We start from the raw sequence: 24,101 nt of genomic DNA on the forward strand, positions 1-24,101 counted from the left end.
TCCAGCTAATCCAATAATGGAGAACCTGATGGATTGCATATTGGAATTCCACTGCTTGGGCCCCTGTCACAATAAAGTATATCCTGCAATTATGGGGAAAAATGGAGCAGGCAGCAGTGGAGGCGGCCTCGTCGGGCAGCGCCACAGCCGTTTTCCTGATTAAACACCACCCTAAGTGGCACTCAAACACTGCAGCTTGGCTGGCTGCAAAAGGTAATGCTTAAATTCCTGTGAAACCCTGTCTTTTAATCAAACCAGCTGTGCATATTAAGATGTGTGCAAGATCCCCAGTTAACTGTGGGCACTTGAACATTGGTCACTGGTCTCTTGCTGTTGGCCACCAGGAGGAAGGACCATTGCTGAGCTGTGAGCTGCAAATCAGTTTGGTGTTTGAAAGGCTTCAGACCTGATGGGAACAATAATACTTCTAACAGACCTGTGGAGAATTCAAATGCAGTTAACTTCTGCCCATGTTTGCCTGTGGTTACTAATTTCAATCTGGTCAGTGTTAGGTGTTGATTGGAGGAAGAATGGATTTTTGTTAATATAAGTACAGCCAGACCTGTGGCTGCAGTTTAGAGGAATTGGTCATCTACTTTTTATAAAACCAACCTGAATCCTTTCCAAAATACAGTATCTGTCACATTAAGGCTTTCAGTTCTTATTAAAGTATTACCTTTTCTTTTACTTTTATCCTGATGCTTAATTTTTATCAGGGAGCTAATCTCTGTGAGCCTGCTCATTGTCATTTTGACTCAACTTTGCTGTTTGACTTTGACCTTTTAAGGCCCAGCTTTGCATGGAGGATGTCAGGAGGCTGCAGGGTCCATGCAGGAACCCGTTGGCAGTGGCTGTTCCAGGAAGGTGTGTCTTGCTCTCCTGCATCTCCCTGGGGCACTGTATTCTTCCTGCTGTGCTTGGAAAGGCCCACTGGGAGCTGCAGAAGAGCCAGGACTGGTTTTTTTACCTGTCAGCAGTATTTCTCAATTATTTGGTTTTGTTGGGGAGGATAAATGACAGATCTTGGAGTTGCTCAGCATTCAGGGCTCCAAGGGTTGTTGTTTCTGGGGTTTGGGCAGTCACAGGGGGAAACAGATTGCTGCCTCAGTGCTGAGGAGACACCTGAGCCCATCTGTGGATACTCTGCTTTGCCTTCTGGAAATCATTGACTGCTTTAATTCCAGTTCTGGATGGGGATTTTTTATGTTTCAGCTGTAGAAATTTGCCACTTTTCAGACACAAGTGTTTGTGCATAAATTGGACTGAGGTTTTGACACTTGAAACTCATCAAGTTCTTGAAAACTTGAAACTCTTCAGTAGAACCTGGCTTCATCTCTATGTGCAAATGTAGGGGGTTTTACATGAACAAAATCACTTTGCTGCTGTTGCTGGGCTTTTTTCCTTTTTTCCTTTATGGAGGCAGAGAAGCTTGGGGACAACTATTTAAACAAATAGCAGGCAAACTAAAATATTCCTGTTAAAGTGTGCTGCAACAACTGCTATGACAGATCAGGAGCTCTGCAGGCCTTGCTGAAGCCCCTTGGACTCTGGAGCAGCCAGCTGGGCAGGTGTGAGCAGGAATTGTCCTACACACTCAGCCTAATGCCCTGCTGAAGCCAAGCCAGCACTTCAGGGCTGCAGCTCACATCTTCTGTTTCCCTTCCACTGCAGTGTAATTTTCTTAGTGTTGTGGGGAAATGACCAGCCACTGTCTGTGTGGGGCTTTTCTTCTTCCTCTCTAATGTTGATTATGACAGGTACAGCTGGGTACACTGGGAAGGGTTGTGGGGAATGTGGGGCAAAAGAAACAAGACTCCTACCACGGTTGCAATATGAATTCAGGGATAAAATTAAGGAGATAATTTGTCCTAAGGGTTCCAAGTATTCCAAAGTGGGTTTTTTTTTAAATAGGAAAAAAAATTAAATACTAGATTAATAAGTGATCAATAAGCCTGAAAGGGTTTTCAGGCTGCTTAAGTGAGCTGACAACAAAGACTGTTTCTTTGCAAGTAGAAAATGGAATTCATTTTCTTCAGGATTTTTTCCTTTAAAAAATATTGTAGTATAACCAAAAGATAAGTTGACCAAGTTGTGAATGTAATGCCACCATCCTGGGTGTTAATAGCATCTCTTTCTGTGAGGAATGGCCTGGTAGAGTGTGTATTTTCTAAAGCTAGTTTTGATTGTGTGAAGTGTTAAGAGTTGACTTTAACCTCCCATCATAGGAGTAATAATAAAGAGAAGGGGACTTCAGACTCTGTGATGGTAGCTAATTGCTGTGGAAAAAACCCTTGCCTTCCCTGAGACTTTGTTCATTCCTTTTAGCCACCAGGGAATAGTTTTAATACATGAAAACTGTATTCAACTTATGTTCCAGCAGTAAATGAGATCTACTTACTTCTTTCCAGAACAATTAATTTCAACCATGTTGAAGAAAGTACTGAGCAGTGTGTTTTATAATTGCTGCAGAGCTGTACATGCAATATTAGAATGGAAATATTGGGTTTCTTTTCAAGTTTTGAATAATCCCAGTAGACTTGCGAGCTGCTGTGAATAATTCTGCCAAGTCGAAGTGAAAGAGTTGAGATGTTTTCCCTCCTCTCTTTGAGATTCCTGTGGTTATTTGAGGCAAAGGGAAAAACACCTCAGTGTTATGCAAGATGAAGACACTTTGCTAAGGCTGAAGTAGTAATGGATAGCCTGAAGGCATTGGTCCAAACAAACTCACTCCAGCAATGTTTTTTAATGCTTTTTTTTTTTTCCTCTCAAATAAGTTGTTAGATGCCACCAGTCATCTGTGAAGTTACAACATGGTGTCTTCATAACAGAGGAATTTCTGTGAATGCTGAACCTGGCTGTCAGCAGCTGGACATCATTCCATGGGTGTGTGCAAATGCTCACAGTCCTGAACAGGGACAGCCGAGCATGAATGGCTTTAAACTGTCAGAGGGCAGAGCCAGGGTAGATTTTAGGCAGGAATTTTTCCCTGTGAGGGAGCTGAGGCCCTGGCACGGGGTGCCCAGAGAAGCTGTGGCTGCCCCTGGATCCCTGGAAATGTCCCAGGCCAGGCTGGACAGGGCTTGGAGCAGCCTGGGACAGCGGGAGATGTCCCTGCCCATGGCAGGGGGTGGCACTGGATGATCTTTGAGGTCCCTTCCAACCCAAACCCTCCTGGGATTCTGTGACTCTTTGTGGTACCTGCAATGAAGTACCTTAGGGGCCTCTGACACACACATTTTTATGGGGGTTTTTTGGTGGTTTTTTCTTTTGTGGTATTTTGATTTTTTTTCCCTTTTTTTTTCATTTTTCACAAACAGCTAAAACTTAGTCCATGGCACATAGGACTGGGCAGGTGAAGAACCATGCTTTTGCCAGGGAATCAGGTTGTCCCATGGAACTGCAGTGAGAAGGTGCTGCTGCCTCTGCTTGCCTTGCTTAGTGTCATTGCCTTTGCTAATTTCGAAGTTGTGCTCTTAAACTAAAACTTGTAATGCAAATGGTGACCCTGGAAGGTCTTACAAACTTGCAAGTGTTCGAAAAGGTGTTAATGCTTTTCCCCAGGAAAAGAGAGGGGAATTTTAACCTCCTCCAAAGGATTGTTTCATCTGTAATTAGCAGAAGCAAGATCATACAAATACAGAAATCGGTGAGCTAATTGCAGTAGTCTGGCAATGAGGGGCTCTACTGGGATCAATTAACATGATCTAGATATTAAAGGAAAGCAGAATGTTCCCTCTTTTTTCCCCCTCCTATGATTTGCCACATTTGTCTCTTAAATACAGACTCTTGCAAGGTAAAAAAAGAAAGGATTGGTTTTCATTTATTTATTTATTTTAAAGTATTTCCAGAGCAATAAAAGACATCATGATGATCCTCAGTTCTGCTGACATCCTGCTTGTTTCTTTTACAGATGAGGCCAAGTGTCAGGTACAGCTGGGTACCACTGGGAAGGGTTGTTGACTGGTGGTGCAGGTTTTTTTGGTATTTAATACCCTTTTTTGGTATTTAATTGCTCTCATGTTGAAACAGGCCCTGATTCTCAAGCTCAGTACACTCTGGTACATATTTGTGAGGGTTTTGCACAATTTATTTGCATTGTGGGATGCCCTTAGACCTAAACATAGGTGGTGATGCTGTCTTTTTCCACTGGTATTGTGCATGGTAATACCATTTTAAACATTCATGTGGCTATATTTTACTGGCAGTCACAGGGGAAGAATTTCAGCTTTTTGAAGCCTGTAAATACCAGAACATCATGCCAAGCTTGTCAGCAGTAAGGCAGTAATACCTGAAATGTTCTGTGCTCTTTTTCCATCTCGTTGAAGCCATGCATGTGGCATTGCTCAGCTGAGGGTTGCTGGAGCAGAGAAGGGACCTGGCATGAGCTGCTGTGGGTTTGGGGCAGCTCTGGGGATGGACTGAGGAGCTCTGACTGCTCTGGGATGTGTGAGCTGAGTGTTCATTAGGTGAGCAAAGACTTTTCTTCAACCACTTGGTGCTAGGCAGAAATTACTCCAGCCCTGCTAGAACACAGAGCTTGATACTCCACCTAAAATCAGTTCAACTCCTGTTGGAAGTGACAGGGTGCCTGCAGTTCATTCAGGAGAATATTTACTGTTTTTAGGGAGATTTTATCTGTGCTGTCCTGATCCTGTGTGGGCTTGTTCAGCTTAGTGAGAGCTGACTACCAAGGCTCAGCAGGAAGGGGAATTTCTCACTATTTGTGTGTTCCTCCTTGCCTCTGAACAACAGAGGAAAAATGGGTTTTGAAACTTGGTTATTGAGCACTACAAGGACTAAAATGCAGTGGAAATGGACTGCAGAATTCTTTTTCATTTTTAGAAAACAATTCCAGACATCAGAGAGGGATTTTATATAACCTGGTAATGAAGAATAGTTATTCTCTTGTTCCCTGGGCCCCAGGCATTCCACATTACTGGAGCAGGAACACATGTGCAACAAGAATGTATGAAACCTTTAAGATTTTTTTTTTCTAATACCTGGATAGCTGCTGAACTTATTTTCTTTTCAGAAAGAAGTGATTATAGACATATCTCTTATATAATTAGTTTAGAACTATCAAATAGAACCAAAAGTTGCTCATCTTCCTTCCCCACTCTCCCTATGAAATGCCAAGTTTGTCTTATTTCTCATGGAGATGGATATTTAGATAACCATAGCAAAGCTATTTAAAATGCAGACAAACTCCTCCCTTGCTTTATTTTGTGTTTCACTCAATCCATTTTCTCTTATAATCCCCTTAGATATGGATATCGATCCTTTCCCACACCCCCATCTCACTTAGGCTATTGACTTGCTCTGAGAAAAACATTTCCCCTTCTTTCTTTCTTTCTGGATAGGTTTGGTTTAGCAACTGGTTTGGTTTGGTTTGGGGTTTTTGTGTGTGTATGTGTTTTGAGTTTCTATTCTCCCTAAGACAGATGGTGGCAACACTGTTGCTTGTAAAGCAAGGAGAAAACAGCTGGTGAGGTGCAAGGAGAGGCCAGACCAGCACTCCCTGGCCGTTTCCAGTGCTTCAAAGTCTCCCTTGGCTTTCCAGAGGAGCTGCTACATGAACTAAGCACACAGTTATCTCCCCTCTAACTGTAACAGTAAAAAAAATAGTTAAAAAAAGAGGAAATCACAAATACTTTATATTTATGGCATAGCACAGATGCAGTACCTTTCCTTCTTGGCTTCTGTATTTAAATCCATACTTAGAAAAAATTTGTTGCAGTCTAATAACTATAAAATACTAAGAGGAAACAAAATCAATGTTGGCCCCAGCCTTAGAATGCAAACCACACACACAGACTCTAAGATATGGTCAAATAGTGCTGACTCAGGAGACTCAGCTCCAGCAATTGAGCAGCACTATAAAATATGCAGGAAAAGAAAAAAAATCTCTTTAATAGATGCTCACAATTTGTTGCTTTTATAAAATCAAGAGGATTTTTTAATTCTCTTCAGTTAGAAAGAATTCTCGGGATTGATACCTATCAGACTTGGATAAGTGAAGGTTGCTTGGTGGTATTTTCCCCTTCTTTGCAGTGTTATTAATCCCAAGTCTCCAGGTTGCTAAGTGTACACATATGAATGACAGTGTTTCAGGAACCAAATGAAAGGCTTTAGAAAAAAAAAGAAAAAAAAAAAAAAAACAACATCACCACAACCAACAAGACATCTCCATGATGTATTTAAGTCTGGCTTTGTTTAGTAAAGAAATCTGTGCAGTCATTTCAATGAATTATTGCTCCTTCCTCTCATGGGCAGCAAGCACTGAGTGAGAAGTGTGGCTCCCTTGCCAGCCTGCATCTGTGACCTGTCACACTGCTGCACACAGGCCTAGGGTAGAGTCCACAGGGAGGTTTCCCATTTTTATAGGAAGGCTTTATCTTCACTAACAACCAGACAGAGGCACAGTGAGAACTCAGACTGGGGAAAAGGGGAAAAAAAAAAAGGAAAAAATAACCAATTTTGTGGAAGGTCTGATGTTGTAGAATAGATTTTTGTCTTTAAGAAAAATTCCTTCCATTCTAAATAAATTATACATTTAAAAATGGAGTTTTAATAATGAGAATTACCATGTGGGTGGTTTAGAGACACTGAATCTTTGTGACTTGGATCTCCAGCTCTCTCAGTGTCCAGTGGCAATCAGCTGCTGCAGGTTCTGGGGACCTAAGCCAGGTGTCTGGGTTGCTTGGATGGCTCAGGTCCCTAAAAAACCCATCCCAGCAGCAGCTCAGCAGCTAGAGGAGTTTAGAGAAACTGTCAGGGCATTACTGAGCTGAGCATCCCTTCAGAGCTTTCCATTGCTTTTGATGATCTGGCAGATCTGATGAAGGGCTGTCTCCACCACAGGGTTTGGATCCAGCTCTAGGAATGGAAGGATACCTGTTCAGCTGCCTATTTGGTCACTTAAATTAGATTTTGCTGTCTCTGGACCTGGGTGAGGCTGTTGCTGTCCTGTGCCCAGTTTGTCAGTGCTGCTTGGTGTAAGCAAACAGCAGCTCTTTCCCTTCTTGCTCGCTGTTTCCAGGCTTTCAGGAATATCCCATGACCTTCCTGAACTTCCAAACTTCAGAGACCTTCATGCCATGCAGCAGATGCAAGGACAAGGCTGTGTTTTCTCTAGTGGTGCTGAGCTCCTGCAGGATTTATTTCTTTATGTAAGGGTGGGTGTGAAATACCAGAAATGCCATAGTTCAGACCTGTTTGTCTTTGATGGGTATTACAGTGTAGCTGAGCCCAGGTCGTAATTCTTAAGCAAAAGTATTTTTTCACAGTGGAAATTAATCGTTGTTTGTAATTGTGTGTGCCTGTTTGAGACACATCAGGAATGTTTATTTTGGTAATGAGACACCCCTGTCTCAGAATATGCGCGCTGAGGTGTAAAAGGCCTGAATTCCAGTCTCCAGACACAATTAGAAATCAAAACAATTGCTGTGATATACTGAAAAACCAGACAAGTAACCTCATGCAGATCAGCATTCCCTACCCTTTTAATTGCTGCTGGTCCTGTCTCAGTAAGTGAGGTAATTGATGTTTTACTCTCAGAATTGATCCTGGTGTTTCAGGTAGTTAGCAGACTGGAATGGCTTCTGCATCACAGCACTAAAAATCCTTTTGTCTCATACAATAATCCCAGGCTCAAACATGTGGCACACCTGAAGGCTCCCTAGCTTAAAAATGAGTTTGTTTGGACCTTGGGTCCACTGGGCCAGATTGATTAATCTGAATAACCACACGGGGCTGCCCTGTGCTTCTCCTGCCCTTTGCATTTCTCCTGTTCACACTTCTCTCCAAGGGTCACCTACAGCAGAGCTTGGAGCTCCTCAAAGTGATTTCTGCTGGTACTTGGTTATTCCTGCACGAATGAGAGCTGTTTGGGGTCACAGTGAGCTGGCTGAGCAGGGGCCGGTTTCAGTTTGAGCAGCTGGACCCAGCACCTCTCAGGCAATGTGCACACTCCTGCAGCTGGGGGACTCACCTCAGGGCCTTGGCTTCACTTGGCTTCTTCATGCGTGTCAGTACAGCATTTCTGGGAGGGAAAGGGAGGGCAAAAGGAAAGAATGTGCAGATCAGAATACTTTTTGTAGTATTGCATGTTCATCTCATTGCAAATTGTAGTGTAGGAAGTTCTAGAAGTTCAGGTGCAAAAGCAGCACAGGATTGTTCCAAACACTGGAGATGAAATGAATGAAAAGCAGAGTGTAAATTACTCCTTGCTTGAGGCTACAGCTGTGGTGTATTGAGCACACAGACTGGGCACCACACTGGGAGTGTTACCTGCATGCAGATGAAGGTGAAATGCTCCTTCTGAATGGTGTGTGCAGCTATTTTATTGATCATGTGCATTGTGATGTTGGAATGAGTCATTAATATTAAATTTGGTTTGTTCCCTCCTATAATGGAAACACACAGACAGGTGTGCAGGTAGAAAAGAGGCTTCTCTCTCCCCCTCTCCATCTCTGCTGTATGTAGAGCTGTAGATAAATGTGACAGAACTTGTAGATGGGTTCTTTGTCCTTGAGGACTTCCAATCCAGGCCCAGGTGTGGCAGAAAAGTGAAGACATGTATAGTTGTGTGGAGAAAAGGGGCTGTATTCATTGCAGAAAGAGGTGATATTTAGATCTTTGATCTTTATACAGTAAAAGATTTCTCTCTGCCTTCTCAAGGGACAGGGTTTCAGGTCACAGTTTACCTCACCTCATCATAGCTCATCGCAAAGTTTTCTAGAGCTGTTTGGAGCAGCACTTTGATGCATGAGGATGGCATGCAACGTGCCACTGCAATTCTTTCCAGAGGTACAGACACCATACAGTTTTGAAGGTACAATTTCAAGCTCGTTATCCTGGAGCTCATTGAAGGATGTGACATTTCCTTTGCAAAACGAGCCTGGATGTGCACGCAGGTGCACACACATACACAAGTTTTAAATGTTTCCCTCTCCTTTCCTACTTTTAGGACAGTTAGGCCATTGCTCTGGTCTCATTAAAAGGTGAAAGTGTTTAATTTTGTCAGTTGCACCTGGTTTTTGCCAAGGATTGCTCGTTTTCTTAGCAGAAAAGTAAAGACTACTTTAAATGAGGCTTACATGTTCAAGGTAACCTTACCAGTTCTGAGTGAGAAGTATACAGTGCCATAATGGATGCTGTTATATGAAAATCTCTAAATGTCTTTCATTATTAAGTGTCAAGCTTTCTTTTAGGAAAGCTTTAGAAATTCTTGGGAGAAATGTTTCATTGCAGCAAGCTGTAGCAGTGCCACTAAAAATATATTGCTAATTAAAGTTTATTGACAGTCTCTGTAATGCGTTCCTGGAACAAGTCAAAGCACTGAGTAGTTATTGAATGCCAGGCACTGCATCTCCTCCAGTTAGTTAAGCTGTTTAGGAGAGGAGATTAAGGTACTCTGCCCTCCCTTCCCTGTGCAGTTATTGGCTGTGGCTGCTGTGCAGAATAAAACACTTTCCTCTCAGGATGCCAATGCTGCAGATCCCAAGAAACTTTGGCTTTGTCACAAGCTGCTTCACTGCCCATGGGTAAATGGGGAGATCAGGTGAATACTGCCAAGGTCTGAGAGGTCTATCTCCCCAGGAAGGAAAATAATTTGGGTCATTCAGAAAGCAGTTCCTTCAAGGTGCAGCTCTTTAGTTGAGCAAGGGTATACAGAGTTTTGGCAGTGCTTGAGGGTCCCCAGGAGGAGGGAAGAGATGAGAACCTTGGCTCTGTGTTTCAGAAGGCTGATTTATTATTTTATGATATTATATTAAAAGAAAATTATATACTAAAACTACACTAAAGAAAGAGAAAGGAAACATCAGAAGGTTAGAAAGGAATGAATAATAAAATCTTGTGACAGACCAGAGTTCCGACACAGCTGGACTGGGATTGGTCATCAAGTAAAAACAATCCACATGGAACCAAAGATGCAGCTGTTGGTAACCAACCTCCAAACCACATTCCAAGCAATCAGATAATATGTCAGTGAGACAGAGTCGCTGAGCTCAGTGTGTGGCTATCCGTGGAGGTGTAAATCCCAGCTGTGCAGCTGTGATGTGGGGCAGTGTGAGGCACAGCCTTGCTCTGTGCTCACCCTGCAGAAGGTGTAAATCCCAGCTATGCAGCTGTGATGTGGGGCAGTGTTGGGGACTAGTTACATGACAAAGGTCACATAGACATGCTCTGGTTAGCTGACCAGGAGATGGAAAAGTACCAAACCCAGCTAATCTGAATCCCTGCACCTGCAAGGCTGCCATGGCCTTGAGTATGGCTGTAGTCTGATAGCAGGATTATGTAGCCGAGAGCAGAGCATGAGAAATGGGAGATGTAAGTCGTAAGGAATGAGGGAGCAAGATAAGAATTGATATTTATAGTATAACTAATAGACTGCTTAGCTTACAGAATATGCATGAGCTTATTACTTGTGCATAAATGTCTGATGCTCTAATCAATAAACTAAGCTTGCTGATTCTGAGCTGTCCCAAGTCTTCCCTCACTGCAACAGGGCAGTGTGAGGGACAGCCTTACTCACCTGTGCTCACCCTGCAGAAGGTGTAAATCCCAGCTCTGATGTGGGGCAGTGTGAGGCACAGCCTTGCTCAGTGTGCTCACCCAGGCCAGTAGTGCTGCATAAGAGCAATGGCATGGTGGCTGTGGCTGCTCACACTGTATGGCCTGTGCTGGGGCCTTGGAGAGGCCACCTGGAACAGAGGCTAGACAAAGTTAAGAGAATAAAAGCAGGTATTTATTAAAGGCCTTCAACAGATATACCTTGGGCAGTGAGGAGCCTCCCAGAGGCTGCACCCAGGCTGAACAATGGGCAGGAGTTTTTCACACAGTTATAGGTTTGGTCCATTTACACATCAGGAGTTAATCCTCCAATTACAGCTTCAGGTAATGAAGTCCTTTATCCCCAGTTCACTCCCCCCAACTCACTTTTGTTCATACTTCAGGGCTGAGGCTGTGATGTGTCTTTGGATCCAACAATCCCAGAGGGATTGTTTTTCTGACCAAAATGTCAAGACAGGTAACTAAACTTTGTGTGGAGTTCAGAGCTGTACACTAATGCAGTACAGGATTTGAAAAATATAAAAGCTAAAATCTTAAGGCATCAGTGCTCTACTGGCTTTGCTTTTATTGCTTATATAGAATAATAGAATACATTGGGTTGTAGGGGATCTTTAAAGGTCATCTAGTCCAAAATGACATCTGTGATTTCTTACTGGCATCATGAACTTGGGAAACTCTTGGAAGTTGTTACATAATGATCCTTGGGTGTGAGCACCAGCAGCATTTGCACTGCCTTGCCACAACTCTGGAATGCTCTGAGACACTGAATCTGTGAGCAATTTTGTAAATGCAAGGAATAGGATTTATTCTTCAGATGACTGCCAGAAGAGTTTTACTCTTCTTTAAATCACTAAGTCTAAGCTACTCATTTCAGTAGAGTTCCTCTTCAATTCTGTTGCTGTAAGCAAGGGCAAAGTACTGCCTGTGGGAAGTAAGATTTACAGTACAAATCAGAACCAAACCAGCGTTTTTTACATGGGCTCACACGAGTGAGTATCAACAGTTTTCCAAAGTGATTGGTTTGTGGCTCTGAGAGCCAAACATTCTGCCTGCTTGTACAACCTACAGTTCCACTGAGGAACATTATCTGAGTTGTAAAAGCTATGTAAAAATCTCCTTATGGCAGGCTTGGTCCTAGAGCTCATTAAATTTCTGCCGCCTGTTTCTGCTGATTGAAGCTTCTTGCTCACACAGCAATGGCTAGAGGAGCTGTGGGATGGAGAGGGGGGTGAGCTCTGATGCAGAGCCAGGCAGTGCTGGTGCTGTGAAGGTAATAACAGCCCCAGTGCAAGGGAGCAGACATGTTTTACCCTCTGGGACTAATTGATTTAAAACCCAAGAAAGCACACTCCTGATTTTGGGTGTGTTTACTGAGCATCACACACAGGGTGTGAAGTTCTCTCCCTAAACTTCACAAATGCATAATTCCTATATGTCCTTGCTGTGCTTCAGGGGAAGAATCTCACCTGCAGAGTCCACAACTTGATAAATTAGTGCAGCAAAGGCAACCTCTGCTTCCCTCAAAAGATTCATAGCAAAAACCCCCTGATAATTGTGACAAAGAGCACAACACTTGTGTTCTGATTGGTGTGTGCAAGCACAGAACCTGGCACTGCATTTCCAGTACAAAGCAGAAAGCTATCTAAATGTCACTAATGCCTTAAATTAACCCTATTGTCCCATTGCAGATGTGTGTGGATGATAATGACCAACTTCCATCTTGCATTCACATCCTTGGAATTCTCTCCCAAGAGCTCAAGATAAGCAGCATGTATGTTTTCCATAAGTAATGAAGTTATCCACCAAAATGTCAAGTTTTAGGTAGAGTGATAGATGAGAACAGACTGTAATTTTAATGCACTTCCTGGTCTTCACCTCTTTTTTGCATTCAGATTTTACTGTCAAGAATATGTATATAAAGTACATGTCTGTATCTGTGTCTATAAAGAAACTAAACCCAAACCAAAAACAAAAGAAACAAAATCAATAGCTTGATTAACCAACTAAATTACACCATAATAGGATGGCTCTTCATTATCTAGCAGTTTAAAAACAATCCCAGAATAGAAATAGTTGTTAAGTATTCTAAGGTTTTCCTTTTTTTATCTGCAGATGAAGAAAGTAAGTTTTGCAGATCAATTTGCTGATGATTGATCTATGAGGTTAATACTGCAGAATGACCATTGAGTATTCTTTGCATCACTTCTATAAAATCTACTATTTTACATATATAAGCACACCCATACACACACAGAGCCTTTCACTTTATGACACCCTGAGGATTAATGCTTTAATTGGAAAAACAGCAGCTCAGAGGAAGGGCAGGAATGAAAGCCTGGCTCTCTGTCAGTTCATTGGCTTCTTGCTGACCTGGCAATATCTGCTTTCTCAGACCAGTTCCTTCTGTAATGACCTCTCCAGCCAATAATGTGGATCTGCCTGATAAAAGCTGTGTTTTGGGCTTTTTGTAATTTGTCATGCATGGCTGACTGTGAGAACTTGGCTTATTTTTATCAGCACACAAGCACAGTGAGGAGGCTTGCAGATGTTTGCTGATAGCACCAGGCCGTGTCTGTAGGAGCAATTTGTAACAAAGCTGGCTTTGTAATTGTCTGGAAATCCGTGCCTGTCTCAGTGATATCCTCATTGTCAGGCTGCTGTTCTCTCCTCTGCCTTGAAGGGTCTTTCTGAGTTGTTACTTGCAGCTGGAATAACTGCCACTTTAACAGGCTGGTAGTAATTATCTAGAAAAAAATTCTATGCCAAGTGGAGTTTTTTTTACTTAAATCCTGTTTTAATTTGCCATACATTCTTGGCCTGTACTTTTTAGTTGTCATTTCTCTCTATGATCTTTATTTGAGAAAACCTCTTATGCAGCACATCAGATTTATTGCCTTGTTTGGGTAATACAGACCCTCAGAATTCAACAGTACCTGATACTCAGATACTAATTAGTACCTCCAATTTCGTCCTTCTATATTTACACTAGCTTCAGAGTTTATCACTTAATTGGTATTCATACCATTATCTGCAATTTAATTTTTTTTTTCTGCAGAGTCTTTAAGGAAAGCAACTTTAAACCCTTTTCCCCAAAGGTGCAAGATTTTACAAGAGTAAATTCTTGTGAGAAAAATTTACTTATGAAACAAGAATTTTCTGTGCTGCAGTGAGTAGGGTAATACCTGAAATATGCCAGGCTTGGTTTGGGCCTGTTTGCACTGCAAGGTAACAGACTTTATTTCTATACTGCTTGCTGCTTTAACATCACAGTATTTTTAATTATGTTTTTCATAGTGTCCCTTTATTCTTTGTAGTGCATTGCCTTTGCCTTCAGATTATTCTGTGTAATATTTTCTGTGCTATGCAAGGAAATTAAATGCACTGTGGCCAGTCCTTTATGTGTAAAAGGAGTTTATATTTGGATGTTAACCATAGATGAGGTTTCTCATGGGATTGCTCCATGCAGAGCACACAACCAGAATTTCACCTTGAGGCTTTGCCACACAAGTGTTTCTCTGTAATGGTAGTTGTAAAAGAGATTTTCTTCACAACCATTTTCCTACTTTAGATTAAAGTCCTGTGTAAGGTACTTTCCAGAGCCTTCATGTCCAAGGGTGGGTCATCCACAGACCCAAATTAAACCCAGCACTGTCCTGGTCTGCACCATACCTTCCACAAGGCCATGGCCAAGACTCACAGCTCCCAAGCTGTGTTTGAAAGCAGGGAGCTAACTGTGTCCCAGGATGTGAGCACAGGGAAAGCTCCAGTGCTGGCTGCTCCTGTGCCACCCTGCAGGGGTTTTACTCACGGGGGTGTTGGAAAGGGAAGCACTTCCAGGCTATGCTGCAGCACCTCAAGTTTCCTTGAATACTTTCAGGGAGCCAGAGGCAAATTTAATCACATCTCTGTCTCCGTGATCTGCAGCATGCTTTGGGTATATGGCTCAGAGTGTTAAAATACAAAGAAACCAAAAATAAAAGAAAAAAAAAAAAAGGAACAAAATCCAAACCCCCTGTTTTAGGTAGCTGTGATGTTCAAGCAATATAGAAAATCTTGATGAAGAAACATATCTTATCCTGCAGGTAAGAAAAGATGAAAATTGGACTTTAAGGCTTCTCATTTGGTTAAAGGAGCCGTTCTGCAAAAGGAAATAATTGCCTATGAACTGCTTTAATGTAAAAACCTTTAAAAATGTATTTCTTTTATTTTTGGAGATTTTCTACTTTTCCTTGTCTCAATAAAATGGTCTTGTTTGGAATATGTTGCTGATTTGAGGGCAAAAAGAAAAGGAGAGTGAGAAAAGGCTATAAAGCTATAGATTATTTTTTTTATGGATGATGAGATGGTCCCCATTTGCATTTACAGCTTTACAAGGATTGTAGCACTAGGCTCTTTTTCTTTTTTTTGATGGAAATGCTTAATCTGAGCTCAATGGGCCATAATAATTGCCTGTTTCTTCCAGCAGAAATAAACCCACTTGTATGTGACACTTGAAACCTTAACTCTGCTTAGTATTACCCATGGAATTGGAGACAGTTCTTCACCCAAATATATTTATGACAGCAGCACCAGTTGATATACAATATCCAGCCAAGGGCATTGGAGAATAAATCAGTCCCTCCAGCCTCTGCTGGAGCACAATAACTGATGGTGGTAATAAAACCCCAGGAAATTAAAATTCTGTGCATGCAAACACACTTACCTAGCCAAGAGAAACCCCAAGCTGTCTGTTCTGGTAAGAATTTGCATATTCATAGACCTATACATTCTGTACCCCTTTGTGTCAGAAACACAATGGAACAAGAGGTCTGGGGGTTGTCAGCACGTTATCACCTCGTTAGACTGTCCTCAACATTTGGGGTCTTTCAGGAGATGTGTCCATGAAAATTTAGGCACCTTGTAGTGGAAAAGGACAATCCCAGTTACTCCTTGAGGAAGAAATACTCATATTATGTTTGAAAGCTTCTAGATGTTGCTGTAAGTGACTACCAAAGGCTCTGAAATCCCCATTTCCAGTTCATTTCATCCTGTATATTTATGCAGTTACTGGTATTTTTAATGAGTCCTCTGTGTTTGAGCACCTTGGGCTTTACTTTGTTAGCTCTTGGGATGGATGTTGTTTCTTGTGTTTTGGGGTTTCACATGTAGTACTGAGAGGCATTTTTAGATTAATACACAATATTATTTATACATTTATATACAAGCCTGTGCTTTTTCCACATATTAAATAACTTGGAGTATTATTTCTCTTGAATTCTGTTGGGCAATGAGATAATGGACAAAAAGATGCAGTGACCAAAAGATGCAGTGAAGTGACTGTTTCCAAATGAAATACAGCAGTGCATGGTGTGTGCCCTGTGTAGCACAGCCTTTTTGTGTAATGTGGTGAGGAACAAACCCGAGCGTTTAATTTTTGACAGAAGACTTTTCCAGTCAGATGAGTGTCTAATGAGAGAAAGCACTGGCAGATGGATTGTGCAGATAATATGAAACAGTATGGACTGTCTGACAGTGCCTGGTGAAACATAGCTGTGAGAGGACAGTCTGTGGTTGCATTTCAGCTGATTAATCTGTGTGTGAATGAGGAGAGATGATTTCCAAATCAGAGGGTGGGCAGTCACCAGCTGGGAGGTGGGTCCTGGTAAAGGCCCTGTGGCTCTGCTCAGTGCCAAGCCTTGCTCACCTGACTCTCAAGCCCCACAGTTTGTGTGTAGGTACTGACTGTGATAATCAAAACAGGCATGTTATAAATGATCAATTCTGCAGCCAAATTTATAAAAAGTATTTTATAAATTTATTAGATCGACAACCAAAAAATAGAATATTATAAAACCGCCACAGCCAAGACAGCATCAACCCCAGACTTTGTCGCTGGGTGAACCTGGGTCAGACCGACGTAGTGTCAGCGTCTCCCCAGAGTGTCACACCAACTGCTCCAGGCAGCCAGCTTATATACAGCTTATTCTGCCTGGAGCCGACATGACCTAAGATTTCTGTACGTTCCTACATATGTATAACGGGAACTATACAGATTCAGTCCAGTACAAATGTCAGTCCATAGGCTTGGATGGCTGTCTGGGCTCCTCGAAATGGTCTTCCTTTCAGCTGTAGCCAGGATGTCACCGCTTTTGGATGTCATCTCTCCCAGGTGTTGTTCGGTGAATGTTCTGGACATTCTTGGGAAATGGTCGATGATCACCCAGGAAAGACTCATTCACTCGTTAATGGCCATGATTTTATCTGGGTGAGTCTGGGAAATCTTTTGGAAATGAAAAGCCCTGCTCCTGGTGGTGGGGGTCAGAGGCATGGTTGGATCTTTATAATTTTTATACAATCTCCAAAGCATGAATTATCTACATCATATACTACAAGCATATTGTTGAGAGTCTAGTAATCATACTTGCACTGTCCTTTTTGAGGTACAGAAAGAAAGGCAGAAATATCAGGGGGCCTTTGATTTACCACACATGTTTAGTTATGGTAAAATATCTAGAATATAAAAGACATCAGATGTTCACCTGTTCTTTTTCAGCCACTGGGACTGTGCTCTCTTTCAAATAACCTCAGTCCTGAAAACATTTTGAATTTGAAAATATAAAACCGATACTTGGGAATGTTGAACTGCTGCAGAAATGTTCTTTAACACTTAAGCAGATACTTTCTGTAAATAACTTTATTACCCCCCTATTGTTCTCTTTTCCCAATCACCTAACCCCTTTCTTCACAAATTTGGCAGCAAAAACCCTTTCCAGGTGAACTCTTGGTATCCCTCACACCTGCAGTAATGCTGTTGTTCTCTCAATCTGTTCATTCATGGGTCCCATTTTCCTCAGGGCTGGGGCCTGTGTGTCTGTGTGAAGAGTGGATGAATGATGAATATATTTAACAGATATTCAGTCTCCCACCTGTTACTGTTACTTAAAGAAAACAAAACAGATTTCCCCATTCTAGTCCTGAACTCACTGGGGATTGACACCAGCAGGTTCCACAGTATTTCCAAAGGGTCTTTTTTGGTTTAAAATGATGGAGCCTGACAGCACAAGTGTCTTCAAAACTGCTATAATTTTTAGTCCCATAAAGGAGCCTGTAGTTTTTCAAAGTTTTTCCTTGATAAAATCCTTTAAAGGGAATGAATCTTTGAGGCATTCTTCCACTAAACTCATAATATGTGAGAGCTTGACAAATTGACACTCATCATACTGACCAGTCTTATACTAAAATAAAGAAATAGTTAATTGCATATGGTTGAATCCAGAGCCATACCAAAGTAAATTTAGGATTGAGAAGCAGTGTATTTAAAATTGCAGGATGTGCACAAGGTTTGCTTCTAGGCTCTCTTGATCATTAATTAAATATGTTATGGCTTTCAGTTTTTCTCATTTATCTGTACAGGTTTACATATTGTAAATGCATTATTTATGTTTTCCCTTAAGTGCTCAGTACTGCCAGGATGTTTCTCTTAAACTGGCACAGATAACAAAAAAGACAAAATGAGAGAGCAAATTTGGCACTGGTGAAATGCTCAGAGAGCTGCTTGTGTTCAAATGAGCCTTTCCCAGATGTATTTTAATAAACTTGATCTGACAAATAGAGGGCCAGACAGGCAGATGGCATCTGTGTTTAAACTATGAATTGTTTGTTTGTTTGTTTGTTTCATTAAGGTAAATTTGGTTTGTTTTGTTTTTTCCCCCTTGAATCTCATCCTCATAATGCCTTATCAACAAGCCTTGCTGCTTTTTTTCTGGAAAGCTCCTCGGATGAAGGGGGATGAGGGATCTGTCTAGGTGATCTGATGTTCACTCTGAGGGAAGCCAGCTCTGGAGTGGATTTTGATGTTGTAGCTAAAACACAGTCTGGAATCAACCATTTGCTGAACTTTGAACCAAGGGAATTGGTGTGTGTCCCTGTTGTTTTTACTTTTCAGAGTAAACTGAGCATCATGCAGGCAGTTGAATCCAACAATAATTTAATATAGTGTTCTCACATTCATATGAAAGCTGTTTGTTTTAAAGTACATAGATGGTTTTCTTCTGTTGGTTGTGCTGCCAGATATGGAGGAGCAATTGGGTGTTAAGATGTGGTCATCTTCTTATTCACTTCCTCTTTGCCTCTCTGTTGTGTTCTCCCACTGTTCATAAACACTTCTTTCCCATCCTAAATCCAGCTTTTCTGGTGTCTGAGATGTTAGGTATTTTGTGTTTCAAATTACAGTAGCAAATAGCTACTAACTAAAACACAAAATTAACTATCTGCTTAAACACTCAGTAACTCTAGCCCTTGTTCCACTCTGAGTATTTGATACACTTTTTTTCTTGTTACCTTAGGAATTTCACCTTTCTTGCATTCCAAATCTCCTTCCTCCATCCCACCACCAGAGGTTAAAATCTCTTAGCGCTCTTATTTAGAAAACCTAAATAATAGTAAAAGACCCTGAACAAAACAACCCAAACTCACTTCTAATTTGGACTAGATGATCACTGTAGGTCCCTTCCAACTGAAACATTCCATTCTGTTTATTTTTAATCAAGGTAAAGAGCTTCATGTGGAATTCAGATCTGAAATTAACTCTTGAGACTTATGCAAGCACTCTTACAATGTGGACTAACATAACCTTAAAGTGACTCATAAATGGTGTAAAGTCATGAACTTTGCAAAGTGGAGTTGTTAGTTTGCAAGTGACAGTCACTTCTGCTGTACTTAATTTGAATCCTTAGGGGAATTGTAATTAGACTTATGCTGAATTCCTGTACTTGTTACTCCCTGCTGGGAACTTCAAAGAGCATTTGTTTCTGTTAGGTTTGTGTTTTTATACAGGGACTCTTGTAAAATTCTGTTATACAAGTAGATGGTTAAGCCTGTGATGTACTTTTTAGGGCTCCTTCTGTCCTGAAAACCAGGCAGTTATATTTTGTTTGTAGCAACATAACTTTGACTGAGAAGTTGCCGTTTTCGTTATCATTACAGAGTAAAAATATCTTCTACAAATGGATATTGGTTGGTGTTTTAACTCTTTCTAAGTACAAAGTAGTGATAAGTGTATTCCAAACCTTGGAAGATATCCTCAGAAACATTGCATCCAATTTCATGGTTTATGGTTCATGGTTTGCCATCTACACTGATCACAGAACTGGCAGTGATGACACTTTCAGGGCTAATTATGCTCCCTAATGATTCTAAAATTATTTTTTAAGAAAGCCTAAACAAAACCTAACCAGACACCAAACCCTTCTCTCCACATGGACAGATCAAAACCCAAGTGCTTTCCTGAGCAAAGTTTGGCAAGTTTGGCTCCGGAGGTCCTGGTGCATGGCTGAGTTACACACCTGGGAGCTGGGAGGAGGCTGGGAATGGGAGTTTCAGGACAGTTGTGGCTCCAGAGCTTCTCCTGGAGGAGCCTCTTCCTTCTGGCAGAGTTGGGATGTCCCAAGCTGTGCTGCCACTGTCCCCTGTCTGCTGTCACAGGGAGGGGGGTCCTGCTCAGCCAGCAGCTCTCACACTCTGAGCAGTGCTTCTTGTAAACCTGACAGGGCACAAAGAGCAGCATGGGAAAAAACCGAACATATGCTGTGGAATCAAATAATCTTCAGAGCGACTTTTACACTGGATTAGAGCTGGATGTTCTCATAGGAAAGTGTTTTATCACTTATTTGAGGCTTCTGTATCTTTATTCCTGATGTGCTGTGAGTTTTTCACATATAGAAGTAGTGGGATATTCACAAATACAACAGACTTATGATAGGACACACAGGAGGAAAGCTTCTTCCTGAGTTGGGCTGCCAATCAGGTGTTTAAAATCGAAACAATATTCTTTTCTACTTCAGCTTTGTAGTGAGTTCTGGTATAAATTTCATTTAAAATATAAATTGGAAAAAAAATTTTTTTGCAATAATGATTCTGTGTGGATGCCCAGGACAATATTGTCTTTAGCTAAAGGGCTGCATTTCCAATATTTATACGTGTTTGACAGATTAGCAGCTTTGTTGTGGCAAGAATGTTATGCTTTCAAAATTATTTTGGCTTTTTTTTTTCCTTCCCTTAGAGTTCAAAACAACAGATGAGTTGTGAAAGAGAACAGCTAAGGGTAAGTGCAATGATTTGCAAAATGTTCTGTTTTTTTAAAACATAAGCAGAATTTAGTCTGTGCTATTGACAGATTAATTACTTAATTTAAGAGGAGCATATTTAGTTCACTTGTTGCTTGTTGTTAAATTTTGTACATCTTTCAGTATAAAGGAGCTAGATAGATGCAGGAGTTTTTTTTTAATGTAAAGTTGTGAGATTTGGCAGTAAAATCTTCAGTAAAAATCTTTGCCTCTTGGTGGGACCCCTGACACTCAGTGAGCTCCTCCTGTGCAGCCCCAGCTGTGCCCAGGGTCACTGTGCTTCCCAGACTTGCTCCACTCAGGCTGGTTGCAGCAAGAAGAGATGATTCTGTGATTTTATACTGTGTCATTTCAGAGAGGAAGCAGTGGCAGGGCTGTGAGGAGCTGTCATTTCAGTGTCTGTTGGTTGTGTACCATCTGGAAGGAGATGGAGCTCCTGAGCCCAGGCTGCTGGCCTCTCCAGTTTTCCACTTTTCCTCTAGTACAGTGACTGTGTTAAACAGCCTTTAGTCTCTGCTGCAGATCCCTGAAGGTGCTCTTCCATTGCAATATTTCTTGATTGATTCTAGTATTTGTTTGGGAAGTATAAGAGCCTTCATTACCTAAAAAAAAACCAAACAAAACCACAAAAACCCAACCAACCAAAGCTTTTGGTCATCTGAGTGTTGCCTAATAGACCCACATTTATTGATAGCACATGATGAGTGTTCACTTGAAATCCCACGTGCAAGTAGAGAGGGAGAGGAAAGCCTGAAGGAAGGGTGAGTTTCTATACCAACAAAAATATTGCTGGAAATAGAAAAAGCATGTTTTTATTTGCTTGTTTGCTGTTTACTAAGCATCAGCAGTGCCTGCATGACTTGCAAGTATAAAGAATATACTTGTCCTAAAGTACATTATGCAGTGTTCTTGCTCATCCAGCCATTCTTTAGATTAACTCCATCAACATATCTAGATGCTTCAGCTGGTCCTCACCACACTTGTATTGGGATTTTTGGTAAACAAGTAAGAACAATGCATCACATACTGTCCTCAATTCTTTTCTTGCTGCCACCTGACTGCATTGCATTGTACTGGAGCTGGAGTGCCAAAGATTTGTTTTATCAGTAGTCATGTCTCAGCAGAGCAGCTGTCAGAGCTAAAATATTGCAATAGCACCTGAAGGACAAGCTTTCCAAGAGGTAGCAGTGCCTTGAGAACAAAGAAAGAGTTCATTTCTTTTTATTGTTTTCATTTTCACCCTTGAATGAAGAAAATATTGTTTTAAAATATCTCTTGAGGATGCAATGAGCTCTTTCTTCAAGCAAATTTGTGTGCTTTTTCAAAGCAGTGGATAAGATGTGGTGCAGTGAAACTTTGATGTGTCTTTCTCTTCCAGTATCGCATGTTTATGTCTAACAATGAGCTCAGTGCTTGGGGTGCCTCCGTGGCAGAGCAAAATGTGACACCTACAGACAAAGCCACGTCTGTAACCTACTAAATCTAGCTGCATCTTCTTCCACGACTCCTCTGATGTTCCTGTTGCACTAAACACAGTCTCTGGTGTAAACTCTGCTCCTGCCCCAGAGATCCCCCATGGCTTTCAGAGCTGATCTGCTGTGACAAAGGGTCACACTGAAATTTAAATGCACTGTCTGGACAGGTTGTACTTTGAGCACCATGGGGGTACCACTTGACCATTCTGCCACTCTTAGGTTGGCTCCCTAACTGAGCAGTGCTGTTAAAGAAATGTTTCCTGGCCTGAATCAGGTTTTGCAGGCCTGCAGTGTTTCCTTTTGGGGTTTGTGACCTGCCATGAGTGCTTGGATGTGAGGCAGTCTCTTCACAAAAAGTGGTGCTTTATCCCAGCTCAAAGAATTGAAACAGAACAAGGAAATGGGATTAAACCGACCAAATTCCAACATCCTGTTGTTTTTTTAAACCAAGTCAACCAGATGATCGTTAGGTCAGCTAAAAATACAATTAAAATGATAGAAAATCTCCTACTTGCTTGTTAAGTCTAAGATGAAAATATCTGCTACTCTCCTTTTTTTGTTCTCTAGTAATTCCTTAGTCTAAGAGTCATAAGAAAGTTTCAAAAGCAAGGCTTTTAAAAAACATATTAGTGTAAATAGATAATTAGTTATTATGATGCCTTGAGAGGCTACCTAGAACAGACAGTAGACAGAGTTAAAGGAATAAATTAGGGATTTATTAAAGGCCTTCACAGGATACACCTTGGGCAGTGCAAGAGCCTGGCCAAAGCTCTGCCCAAGATGGACTCTGAGTCACAAGTTCTCACACTTTTGTAAGTTTTGGTCCATTTCCATATTGGGGTTCATTGTCCAATTACAGCTCCAGGTTATGCAGTCCCATCCTCCCAGACTGCTCTCCTCAATTGGTGTCCTTGGTTCTGGGGACAGGAGCCAAGGATCCTGGAATCCAAACTGGAAAAGGATTCTGCAATCCAAGCTGGAAAGGATTGTTTTGTGTGACTGAGCTTTGAGGAGAACTTGCGAACACTTTATGTGGGTTCGGAGTCACCCACTAAGGCAGCACAGAGTCTAGAAAATACAAAAGCTAAAACTTAAGGCATCAGTTGGGTGTCTATAGAAAGAAATATCTAAGTTTGCCTGAAATAATTTCCTCAGACATTTCTCACCTCTTATCTGTTTCTCTGCCTTGTAAATTCTAAATGCAAAGCAGCATGTCACTGTTGTGGAATAAAGCATTTAGAGTCATGACTCTCATTGATATTAGAGCCTCTGGCAATAGACATTATATTTATAATGAATGATAATCCTAATAATTAATGAAGCCTGGGCATTTTAAACCTTTTCTACTCAATATTTGAACTGCACAACAACCACAAATGTGTAACTTATTTGCCCCAGGTACAGTCCCCAGGTAAACATAAATGTCTATACGTGATTGATTTAAATCAGAAATTATACAAAAACTATGGGAATTTTATCTCTATCAAGGCTGGTTGCGTTTTTTTTTTTTTATTCCATTTGGAAAAAATAACATAACCTAACTTTGGTGAATTTCCATTTGATTTAAAAAAAAAAGCATCAATGCCATTTTTCAAATTTTACTTTCTCTTGGCAGTGATTTTCGTTACAATGTGCTGCCTCGAATAATAATTATTTTCATGTTTCTTAATGCCCTTTTGCTCTCTAATCTGGTGTTACTTAAATCAAGTTACACTAAAAAGAAAAAAGTGTGTTTTTAAAGGCATCTTGACTCATCAGTATTGCTTTCCCCATCTCCCTCCACACTCTGCACTTCATCAGTGTTTCCTTTAAAGAAAATACTGATGCTCTTTATTCCCCTTCATTGTGTTTTGTGTCATCCAGTCCTGTTTCTAAATCTCTTTTTGGACAGTCACAGCCTCTCCTCCTCTCCGGCTCTCTCCTGTTGCCCCTTGCTGCTCACTGGTGC

At 41.3% G+C, this 24,101-nt stretch overlaps 1 protein-coding gene across 31 annotated transcripts in view; it reads left to right on the top strand.

Annotated features, from left to right (window-relative positions):
- The window catches only part of RBFOX1 (RNA binding fox-1 homolog 1), a 1,186,796-nt gene that overhangs the window by 798,222 nt on the left and 364,473 nt on the right, over positions 1-24,101 (top strand). For 25 of the 31 annotated variants that reach the window (XM_059861581.1, XM_059861546.1, XM_059861544.1 and 22 more), the window contains one exon: positions 20,615-20,656. The exons of the other annotated variants lie outside the window; for them this stretch is intronic. In XM_059861581.1, the coding sequence (XP_059717564.1) occupies positions 20,615-20,656 (42 nt within the window). The remainder of the gene's footprint in view (positions 1-20,614; positions 20,657-24,101) is intronic. 31 annotated transcript variants of the gene reach the window in all.

Source organism: Haemorhous mexicanus, chromosome 17, assembly GCF_027477595.1.
Source record: "Haemorhous mexicanus isolate bHaeMex1 chromosome 17, bHaeMex1.pri, whole genome shotgun sequence".
Classification (NCBI taxonomy): domain Eukaryota; kingdom Metazoa; phylum Chordata; class Aves; order Passeriformes; family Fringillidae; genus Haemorhous; species Haemorhous mexicanus.